An 11,858-nucleotide genomic window follows, 5' to 3' on the forward strand; every position below is an offset into this window, starting at 1 on the left:
GGTATTAACTGATTGTTCAGTGAACAATCGTATGGTACTATGTCCTGGTAACTGTCCAAAAGCTGTTTGTGACACATTCAGCATCATGAACACAATGCTTCTGCTATTCCTGTACAAGATGTTGCAAAAAGTCCTGAGAGAACAGATCCACTGTCTGTTTTTCAGTAAAGAGTCGATCTGAGGTGCAGGAAAGGGGACTGTAAGAGTGGTTGTATATAATGGATGCCCATCACCTGTTTCATGAGAATGGCTGAAGTAACTTGCACATGCAAATGGATATTAGTGTAAACATAGTGTTTTCACTAAAAGAAAAGGAGTACTTGTGGCATCTTAGAGACTAACAAATTTATTTGAGCATAAGCATTGTGCACCCGATGAAGTGAGCTGTAGCTCACGAAAGCTTATGCTCATATAAATTTGTTAGTCTCTAAGGTGCCACAAGTCCTCCTTTTCTTTTTGCGAATACAGACTAACATGGCTGCTACTCTGAAACCAGTGTTTTCACTGTTCACCCATTTGTGATGCCATCCTCTCCCACATCCAACTAAAGTAACTGTCTCTGATAGGCTATAACTGCCCAGATATCTACAGACCCATGAATGGGGAAAGGATGCAGGTCCTGTGAGGATGAAGAGAATCCTGTAGGATGATGAAACTTTCTGGATTCAGTCAACCCTGGCCAGGTAAAGCACTTCAGCTTCTCTTGAAGTGATTCTTGGGGGGGTCAACTGGGAGCAGTTGGTAAGGGAAAGTTAATAGAGCCCGGTTCTGATTGAATTTACACATGCAAATCTGGAGTGACACAGTTGAAGTCAATGCTTTTGAATTCAGAACTTGGCACTAAGAATTTATCCCATGTGCTGCAAAGAGGCAGTGGCATAATTTGGACTCTCAGGAGTGGAGAAAATAAAGAATATATATAACGAGGCAATGAAACAAGTTTATAAATCGCTTCAATGCAGAAAACAGATAAATACAATAACCATTTACCCCATGCACTTGCCCTGTGTTTACACACAAATCATGATACACTGGGGCACATTCAGAAGTGGAGGCCTGGAAAGGGTGGTTTTTTTGCGGGAAAGTCATAATTGTAAAATCAAACAATACTCAAGTAGGCTGCAGAACTACCAACCGTAATATATTAATGGTGCCAAGAGCTTAGCAGGATTCATAGAGGGACTGGATGTGTTTATATGAGTAACCAGAAAATCCAAATACAGTAGCGAGGATTTAAAAAAAAAACCTCTTGAAGGGCTCTAAACCTTCCTGATTTACTCCCCCAAAATGTCTAATTAGTAGGTGTCAGGGGGAAATTGCCTCTTGCAGCAGGTTGTCTCATAGCTGCCTATGCAGACCTTCTTCCACCTTCCTCTGCAGCATCTAGACTTGGCCACTGGATAGTGGGCTAGATGGACTACAGGTCTGATGAGGTCTGGCAGTGCCTATCTTCCTATCAGTGGTGCAAATCCAAGACTATGTTTTTGCTGATTTTTCTTGAGCTCCTGGGAGTCTCTAGACTTTCAGAGCAGAAAGATGTCTAGCTACATATCATCTAGTCTCCTGTTCTTTTTCCTTTCAGGAAGGAAAGTTCAAAACTCCTAGGGCCTGCCCAGTACATTATGTCAGCTGTCAATGACACCAAATTCACACCTGCAGCGTTCCTTCTTACCGGGATACCTGGACAGGAAGACGTCCATCTCTGGATCTCTATCCCCTTCTGCTTAATGTATCTTATTTCAATAGTAGGAAATTCAGTCATTCTGTTCATTATAAAAACAGATCCAAGCCTCCATAAGCCCATGTACATTTTCCTTTCCATGTTGGCCATCTCAGACCTTGGCTTATCCATAGCCACCATACCAACAATGCTGGGTATATTCTTGTTTAACTCTAGGGAGATCAGCTTTGATGCATGTTTTGCCCAGTTGTTCTTCATCCACTCCCTTCAATGCATTGAATCCTCCGTGCTCTTGTTGATGGCCTTGGACCGCTTCATTGCTATCCGTGACCCGCTGAGATATGCCTCCATCCTAACCCTGCCAAGAATAGCCAAGATGGGACTGGTGTGTGTTCTAAGGGGGGTGGCTGTAATACTCCCACTCACCATTCTCCTGAAACAGTTCCAGTATTGTCGAGCCAATGTCCTCTCCCATTCTTACTGCCTGCACCAGGAGGTCATGAAGATGGCTTGTTCAGATATCAGAGTCAACAGTATCTTTGGCTTGTTTACCAAACTCGTAACGATGGGCTTGGACTTGCTGCTCATCGTCCTCTCTTATGTGATGATCCTCAAAACAGTGCTGAGCATCACATCCCATGCTCAATGCCTCAGGGCTTTGAACACCTGCATCTCACACCTCTGTGTCATCCTGCTCTTCTACACACCAGACATCAGCATGGTTGTGATGTACAGATTCTGGCATAGCTCTTCTTACTTGCTTCAGATTGTTCTGAGCTACATCTCCCTGCTGGTCCCGCCCCTGATGAACCCAGTCGTGTACAGCGTGAAAAGCAAACACCTTCGTGCACGGATAATCAGGGTGTTTTTCAAGTGAAGGGTCAATTCCTCACCTGGCTGCAGCGGTCGTAACACAGGAGACAAAGAATACCAGCCAGGATCACCTATTTCATCCTGGATCCATACATCCAAGATGATATGAGCTACTGACCTCCACTTGTAGAGAGAGGTTCAGATGGGGTGTAAAGCAGTGGTTTTCAAACTTTTTTTTCTGGAGACCCAGTTTAAGAAAATGGTTGATTCCCATGACCCAACGGCGCTAGGGATGAGGGGTTTGGGGTGTGTGAGGGGCTCAGGGCTGAGGCAGAGAGTTGGGGTGCAGGGGTATGGACTGCGGGGTAGGGCCAGTGATGAGGGGTTCAGGGTGTGGGAAGGGGCTCTGGCCTGGGGTAGGGGGTTGGAGTTTGGGAGGGGGTCAGGGATCTGGGCTGGGGGTGCAGGCTCTGAGGTGGGGCCGGGGATGAGGGGTTTAGGGTGCAGGAATGGATTCCAGGTTTGCGGGAGGCTCAGGGCTGGGGCAGAGGATTGGGGCACGGGTTGGGGTGCAGACTTACCTCTGGCAGCTCCCAGTCAGCAGCGCAGTGGGGGTGTATCATAACCATACAGCTGAGGGTAGCCTAGAATTCCTCCTTACCTGTAAAGGGTTAAGAAGTTCAAATAACCTGGTTGGCACCTGACCAAAAGGACCAATGGGGAAAGAAGATACTTTCAAATCAGGGGTGGGGGGAGGCTTTGTTTGTGCTCTGTGTTGTGCGTTCTTTGGGTAAGCGGAGAAGCATCAGGTCAGAAAACTCCTTCTCCTAAAATCATCCTAAAATGAGTCTCAGTATTGCAAAAAGAGTAAGTAAATAAGGCAAGGCATCTTAGATTATATTTTGTTTTTAGCTTGTGAATTTTCCCTGTGCTAAGAGGGAGGTTTATCCCTGTTTTTTGTAACTTTAAAGTTTTGCCTAGAGGGGAATCCTCTGTGTTTTGAACCTGATTACCCTGTAAAGTTACTTTCCATCCTGATTTTACAGAGGTGCTTCTTTTACTTCTTTTTTTCTTTATAATAAAGTTCTGTTTTTTAAGAATCTGGTTTACCTATTTGGTTGGTAGATTATTCTCAAACCTCCCCAGGAAAGGGGGTGACGGGACTTGGGGGGATATTTTAGGGAACAGGAACTCCAAGTGGTCCTTTTCCTGAATCTTTGTCTTACTCACTTGGTGGTTGCAGCAGCACCATCCAAGGACAAGGAAGGATTTGTGTTTTGGGGAAGTTTTTAACCTAAGCTGGTAGAAATAAGCTTAGGGGGTCTTTCATGTGGGTCCCCTAATCTGTACCCTAGAGTTCAGAGTGGGGAGGGAACCCTGACAGGGTGCTAAGGCAGGCTTCTTGCCTGACCTGGCACCGTGGACCTCGCTGCGCCCCAGAAGTGGCCAGCAGCAGGTCCAGCTCCTAGGTGGAGGTGTGCAAGCGGTTTTGTGTGACTCTAGCCTACAGGTACTGCCCCTCACCCCCGCAGTTCCCATTGGCTGGTTCCAGGCCAATGGGAGTGCGGAGCCAGTGCTCGGGTTGGGGGCAGAGCATAGACCCCCTTGGCCCCTCCTGCCTAGAAGGAGGACCTGCTGCTGGCCTCTTCCAGGGTGCAGCGTGATGTCGGAAAAGGTAGGGACTAGCCTGCCTTAGCTGGGCAGCTCCACCAACGGACGTCTTGATGTCCCGTTTGGCGGTGCTGGCCAGAGCAAGGCGACCCAGTGACTTCCATGCCACGCTCCAGTACTAGGTCGCGACCCACGGTTTGAAAAACACTGGTCTAAGGCATGGAGCAATGGACAAGGGGCTGTCCCCACCCACTGGTGAGGGAAGACAGGGCACTGGGGGAAGGAGACCAAGGCAGGCAGCATCATTTACAAAGTGAGTTTGTTCATGGAGAGTCAGGGAACAGGTGGGATGTTGGCCCATCAAGAGCTCTATCTCTGGCTGCTCAAATCTCGGAATTCCTCTCGATACAGTCAATAAAGAGAAGGGACGTGGATGCTGTTTCCCGTTACACCTGGCCTGTCACTGTCCTGTCTCTGGTTAAACATCCAGGGGCCATGAAAAAAGCTGCAGAGCTGTTCTTCAGTCACAGTCCAGGCCCTTCCTGAGTGCTCTTCGTGCTGCGTGATCCATGGGGGCTGCACCAGCTTTGGACAGCGGCTGTGGACAGGGGCTATTCCAGGGGCACGACACCCACCCTTCCCCCACAACCTCAGCCAGGTGCTTGTGACTGAGTCATGTCAGAGACATGATTAACGCAGGAGCCCAGGAAAAGCCATTCAGGAAACCTCCCCATCCCCGTTGATGGTTCTGCACACCTGTTCAGCCCACTCCTCACCAAGGCAGGGCACAGCTGTGCGCGAGTGCGGGTCTGCCACAGAGGAGTTCTGGCAAGAGACTCAAGCCCAGATTCCCTCCTCCTCCCGTCCGTTTGTCTTGCCGCAGTTGTTTTGAAAGGGTTAGAAAGAGTCCTCAGCTCCTCCACCGATGAACGGCTATTCCATCCTGGACCCTTACACCTGAGATGACATGCGTTACTGATCATCTCTCTATAGACAGAGGTTCAGACAGGGTCTAAGGCCTGTGGCCAGCAGAGAGGCTCTGATGTTGGAGGACAGGGCACTGCGGGAAGGAGACCAAGGCAGGCAGCAGCATTTACTAAGTGACTATGTCCATGGAGAGCCAGGGGTCCAGTGGGATTTTTGCCCATTAAGAGCCGTATCGGTCGCTGCTGTGACCTTAGCTTTTATGTCAATGCAGTCAATAAAGAGAAGGGATGTGGATGCTGTTTCCCGTTACACCTGGCCTGCCACTGTCCCGTCTCTGGTTAAACATCCAGGGGCCATGAAAGAGCTGCCTTGGTGAGAAGTGGGCTGAACAGGTGTGCGGTGTGCAGGGCCATCAACAGGGATGGGGAGGTTTCCTGAATGGCCTTTCCTGGGCTCCTGCCTTAATCATGTCTCTGCAGCAGCTGTGGACAGGGGCCATTCCAGGAGCACGGACACCCACCCTTCCCCTACACCCTCAGCCGGGTGCTTGGGACTGAGTCATGACAGAGACTTGATTAATGCTGGAGCCCCAGGAGAAGCCATTCAGGCAGCCCCTCGCCCACTGATGGCTCTGCACACTGCACACCTGCTGAATTCACCCCCATCTGACTGCAATGCTCCCTAGCGAGAGCAGAGCTGCATGTGCTAGTGAGGGTCTGACACGCAGGAGTCTTGGCAAGAGACTAAGGCCCAGGCTCCCAACCTGGCCGCTCCGTTTGTGATGCCCCAGCAATGCAAAGGGGTGGAAGCAGGCCTCAGCTCCCCCACAGAGGCACAGCTCACTCCTATCCCAGCCCAGCCCATTCAGTGTAGGGTGACCACCATTCAAAAGGCAAACGTGGGATACATGCAGGAGCCACATCCCCTCTCTCATCCCACCCCGTCCCTCATCTTCCCCCTTGAGCACCACCCTCTACTCCTCCTCTTCCCCCTCTTCCCCACCTTCTACCCCATCTCTTCCACCCAAGACTCCAAGCCCTGCTCCTCTTCATTACCCAATTCTTCACACCTTCTCCAGGCCAGAAGCTAGAACCAGGCCATGGAAAGAGCTGCCCAGGGAGCCAGAGCCACTGTGAGGAGCCCCAGACCCTCCACCTGCCCTAGGCAGGGGCCTGGGGGACATGAGAGAAGCCCTCAGCCTCTTTGACTGCCCCCCCAGGGCTCACAGCCAAGGGAAGATGGAGAGTCCAGGGCTCCCCATATGGTAGTGGTGTTCCAGGGCAGCTCTTACCATGGCCTGGCTCTGGCCTGGCAGGGAGGTGGAGCCTCGGGGGACGTGGATGAGCAGTGGGCAGGGTCTAGTTGGAAGTGATGAGGTAGGGGCAGAGTCTCAGGGGAAAAGGAGAAGCAGGAGGTGCATCAAGCCTGAACCAATGCTAACCCCAGCAAGGAGGTCGGTGGGGAGCTCATTAGTAAAGGAGGAGGGTGGGGCTGGAGGGTAGGAGAACCTGTGTTTTAGAGAAGACTGAATTAATGTGACACCACAAAGGAGGCTCTTGTTTTAAGTATTCCATGCTGAGAGTAAGTCATTGCAAGGATTTTAGAGGGAAGGGCAGGGTGGCTGCAGGTCTACATCAGGCCCCAAGGTGGCACTATGGGATGGCCAATGATGGCAGGGACTTGGCCAGAGTGTGCTGTGCTCTTGGAAGCCATTACCACTGGGCGGAAGTAAGCCCAGCCCCCAGGCTGCTCTAAACTCTGCTGTGTCAATGGAAGAAAAGGCCAGAGAATCAAACCCCTGTAACTGGCTCCTTGCCCTCCCCGCTCTCTACAGTGCAGCCGGGCCTGTCACAGCTTGGAAGGCTGGTCCTGTGGTCTAGGCACTGCTCTGCAACGCAAGAGAACTCCACTGCAACTCAAGAGAGATGGGTTTGATTACCTGCCACGTGTAACCATGGACAAGCCACTGGCTGTCTCTGAGCCTCTGCACACGTGGATACTAGCCCTGCCCTGGCTCACAGAGGTGGCAGGAGGATAAATTCATTCAAGGTGCTCAGATAGCCCTGATCTTAGGGTCTCAGACTGTGTCAGGGTTCCATAGAGCAACACCTCTGACATTTGTCTATAAAAGGCCTCTTATCACAGCCTCCTGTGACAGCTGGCTTCTGGGAAGCCCCATGACTCCAGCTCTTTGGTTTCTGTGGCAGATGTTGGGGTGCTCGGGGGTGACAGTGAGGTGTAGGTAGTGGATTTCTGAGGTTAGTGTTGGAATATCATGGGGATGCCGAGCGTTTCAGCACAGTCACCAGACCAGTGTTTACAAGCCCTTGAGGCTGAATGGGTCTAACTGATGAGCAACAGCCACAGGGCTGTTTTGTTTATTTACTAGGTAATCTACTTTGATCTGTTAGCTATCACTTATAATCACTTAAAAATCTATCTTTCTGTAGTTAAAAACCTTGTTTTATGTTTTAGCATAACCAGTGTGTTTTGAGTGAAGTATCTAGGAAAATCTCAGCCCTGTAAATAAAGGATGTTGCGTATCTTTCACACTTTGACTAGAAAGCAGCCTATATTAATGAACTTATGCTATAGAGAATCCTGTGCAGTGCAAAATGGAATAAATTCTTGGTTTATACTCCAGCAAATCTGCAAGGCAGGGGAGCTGTGAACTTGGCTGTTGTCTCCTGCCTGTCTTTGAATGGCTTAGTTAAAGCACTCAGGCAGCTCAGCTGGCTGTATGACACCACCTGTTGTCATGTTGGGTGATAACAGGGCTTGGAGACACTGGCTGTGTCACCATCAAAGCAGTGTAAGATTGACCAGCCCAGCTGGAGGGCTAAACGGCATAGCAGTTCCCACAGCTCCCAGACTGCACCCCCTGGGTGACAACCTGTCTCAACTGTATGTCTTACTTAGCTTCCTGGGTTCATCAATAATCTCCATGAAGTCCAGCGAGATTAGAGATGAAGCCAGGAAGCTGAGTAGCACATACTGTCTCCTCAGCAACCCTGGAATCTCCACGGCACATACTAATAAGCAAAAACGTCCCTGTGCAAACCCCGCAACAGGGGGCAGATGTCCATAGCTATGCCAGGAAAAAATTACCCTTTCCTGGCCCATTATGTCTGCCCCCTATGGTTCCCAACATTCTCTTAGCTTTTTTGACTGCCACTGTCCTCTGAAAACTGCAAACTGAGCAGATGTTTTCAGAGAACTATCCTCCATGGCTCCAAGATCTTTTTCTTGAGTGGTAACAGTTAATTTGGAACCATCATTTTGTATGTATAGTTTGGATGATGTTTTCCAATGTGCAGTACTTTTCTTTTATCAACTCTGAGTTTCATCTGCCATTTTGTTGACCAGTCTGCTTTGGACTTAAGTATATCGAATAATTTTGTCTTGTCTGCCAGTTTTGCCACCTTATTGCTTACCCCTATTTCCAGATCATTTATGAATATCTGGAACAGCACTCGTCCCAGTACAGATCCCTGTGAGACACCACTGGTTACCTCTCTCCATTCTGAAAACTGACCATTTATTCCTACCCTTTGTTTCCTGTCTTTTAATCAGTTACTGATAAATGAGAGATCCTTCCTTCCGCAAATGCTTACTTTTCTTAAGAGACTTTGGTGAGGGACCAAAGGCTTTCTGAAAGTCCAAATACAGATCACCCTTGCCCACATTTTTGTTGACCCGCTCAAAGAATTCTAATGATTTCCCTGTGCAAAAGGCATGTTGATTCTTCCCCAACAAATCATGTTCATGTGTGTGTCTAATAATTCTGTTTTTTACTATAGTTTCAACCAATTTGCCTGGTACTGAAATTAGGATTACAGGCATGTAATTTCTGGTATCACCTGTGGAGTCTTTTTAGAAATCAGCATCACATTATCTATTTCCCAAGCATCTGGTACAGAGGTTGATTGAAGTGACAGGTTACATACCACAGTTAAAAGAAAAGGAGGACTTGTGGCACCTTAGAGACTAAGCAATTTATTTGAGCATGAGCTTTCATGAGCTACAGCATACCACAGTTAGTAATTCTGCTTTTTCATATTTGAGTTCCTTCAGAACTCTTGGGTGAATATCATCTGGTCCTGGTGACTTATTACTGTTTCATTTATCAGTTTGGTCTAAAACCTCTGTGAAGGGTTCTCACCCCCGGGGTACAGGCTCGGAGTTGTTGGAACCACTGAGCCCCCTAACCATTCAGCTGGGCTGTCCTCTCTCATACTGCTCTACTTTTGACACAACAAATCTCTCCATGCCCCAGCATGACAGCAGGTGGTGCCACATACCCAGTTGAGATACCTGAGTCCTTTACCTAAGCCACTCCAGGAAAAACAGGACACAAGAGCCAATTTGCCAGCTCCCCAGATTACCTAGCTAATAAGCAAAATGCAAAATAAGCCTAACATGCTAGATAGATATGAATTAGCAGTTTCTCACCCTGTCTGATGATACAAGCCATCCACCAAGTTTTCATATGCAAGCTAGAAATCCCTTTAGCCTGGGACCAGCACTTCCCCCAGTTCAGTCTTTGTTCCTCAGGTGTTTCCAGGAGTTCTCTTGTATGGGGAGTCAGGCCAAGAGATGATGTCATACCCCATCTTATCGAGTGGAATAATACAGGTACCAAAATGGAGTTTAGTTTCATGTGGTCTGGTCACATGCCCTTGCATTCCCTGCTGAGTCAAAGCAGCCATTTTCCATAGGCTGTCCTAAGTGTTCTCAGGAAGGCTCACCAGGTGGGGGATAAGCTTCTCCTAGGGCCTATTGTTTCCACTAATGGCCCATGACCCTGAATAAGCCCTTCACAACCTGCTGCCTAGATTGGAAGCATTTTGCCTAGTGGGTGTCACCCAGGTGTAACTACATTTGAAATACAGATACATAGTCAATATTCAGAACTTAAGAGACAGAAGTGATACATGCACAAAAATAGGATCATAATATTCTGCAAATCACAACTTTTCCATAGACCCTCAAAATACTCATTTTGTACAAGATGCATTATGACTATGTTATAATCATATCATAATTATTAGGGCTACGATTATATCACAGAGGTCACAGAAGTCACAGAGTCCGTGACTTCCTGAGACCTCCACAACATTTTCTGCCCCGGGTCTGGACTGCTGTCAGCAGGCAGCCCCACAGCTCACAGCCGCTACTGTCTGCAGCCCCCCGCAGCTCCTAGCTACTGGGCAGCAGGGGACCCTGGAGATCCATGGGGCCCCCAGAGCACCCACTCACTGCAGGCACCTGGGGTCCCCCTTGAAGCCCACCCACAGTGGGCATTGCGGGAACAGCCCCTGGCAGCCCAGCTGTGGTAGGTGACCCCCTCAACAGCCCAGTTGCGGGGACCCTGCAGGAGCCCAGGTGCATCAGGTGCCAGGAGCTCCCCGAGCAGCCCAGCCAACAGGGCGGGGATTGGATGCGGATTGGATCCCACAGCAGCCCAGCCTCATCTCTTCCTCGGAGGCTCGGCTCCCAGCTTGGCCAGACCCAGGCTGCAGGACGAGCATCCCAGGGAGCCCAGGCCACTGTGGGGAGTGCCATATTCTCCACCTTCCCTTGATGGCATGCACTGGGGGTTGGGGACATGGGCTGGGGGCTGCTTTCGGGCCCCCTGGCCCTCCTGACCATGGCAGGTGAAACATCCGGGCTCCCTAGGCAGCTGTTACCATGGCCTGGCTCATGCCAGGGGGGAGTGGTTTGAGCATTGGCCTGCTAAACCCAGGGTTGTGAGTTCAACCCTTGAGGAGGCCATTTAGCGATGTGGGGCAAATATTGGAGATTGGTCCTGCTTTGAGCAGGGGGTTAGACTAGATGAGATCCTGAGGTCCCTTCCAACTCTGATATTCTATGATTCTAAGCTTCCAGCCTGGCCAGGATCAGGGCCTTGGGAGAGGAAAAGGAGCAGGGGGTAGGGCCCCAGGGGGAAGAGGAGGGGCATGGGGAGTGCACAGCTGTTTTGTTTTTGCCTTTTGAAAAGGTGGTCACCCTACAGTGAATGGGCTGGGCTGGGATAGGAATTAGCCGTTCCTCTGTGGGGAACCTGAGGTCATTTCCACCCCTTTGCATTGCTGGGACAGCACAAACGGAGGGGAGGAGGGAGGAATCTGGGCGAGAGTGTCTTGCCAGGACTCCTGTGTTTCAGATCCTCCCTCCCACATTCAGCTCTGCTTTGCCTCGGCGAGGAGTGGGCTCAGCAGGTGTGTTGGGTGCAGAGCCATCAACGGGGGAGAGTCTGACTGAATGTCTTCTCCTGGGGAATCCTGCATTAATCATGTCTCAGACATGACTCAGTCTTAAGCACCTGGCTGAGGGCGTGGGGGAAGGGTGGGTGTCCATGACCCCTGAATAGACCCTGTCCACAGCGGTTGCAGCACGGCTGGGTCATGCAGCACCCTGAGTGCTCAAGAAAGGCCAGGACTATGACTACAGAACAGGTTTGCAGCTTTTTTTCATGGCTTGTGGATGTTTAACCAGAGATGGGACAATGTGACAGGCCAGGTATAATGGGAAACAAGATCCACACCACTTCTCTTAGTGTTTGTATTTGAAGGAATTCTGAGATTGGAGCAACAACTGATATGGCCCTTTATTAGCCAAGATCCCACGGGTCCCCTGCTTCTCCACAAATATACTCACTTTGTAAATGTTGCTTCATGCCTTGGTCTCCTTCCTCCACTGCACTGTCCTCCCTCACCAGCCCCTCTCCCATTCCTTCAGGCCTTAGAACCTGTCTGAACCTCTCTGTAGAGAGTGGAGATAGTAGCTCGTCACCATTGCAGGAGCCGGGTAATGAACTGGCCCT

The 11,858-nt window shown here is 49.8% G+C and overlaps 1 protein-coding gene across 1 annotated transcript; it reads left to right on the plus strand.

The window, feature by feature from the left end:
- Positions 1-1,622: 1,622 nt before the first annotated feature.
- On the plus strand, positions 1,623-2,558 carry LOC141980558 (olfactory receptor 51G2-like). Its single transcript, XM_074941884.1, has one exon. The coding sequence runs from the start codon at positions 1,623-1,625 to the stop codon at positions 2,556-2,558; it is 936 nt and encodes a 311-aa protein (XP_074797985.1).
- The last annotated feature ends 9,300 nt before the right edge of the window (positions 2,559-11,858 follow it).

Source organism: Natator depressus, chromosome 1 (genome assembly GCF_965152275.1).
Source record: "Natator depressus isolate rNatDep1 chromosome 1, rNatDep2.hap1, whole genome shotgun sequence".
NCBI lineage: Eukaryota > Metazoa > Chordata > Testudines > Cheloniidae > Natator > Natator depressus.

Coding starts and splice junctions, on each gene's coding strand:
- LOC141980558 (XM_074941884.1), top strand. CDS start 1,623: ATGTCAGCTGTCAATGACACCAAATTCACACCTGCAGCGTTCCTTCTT.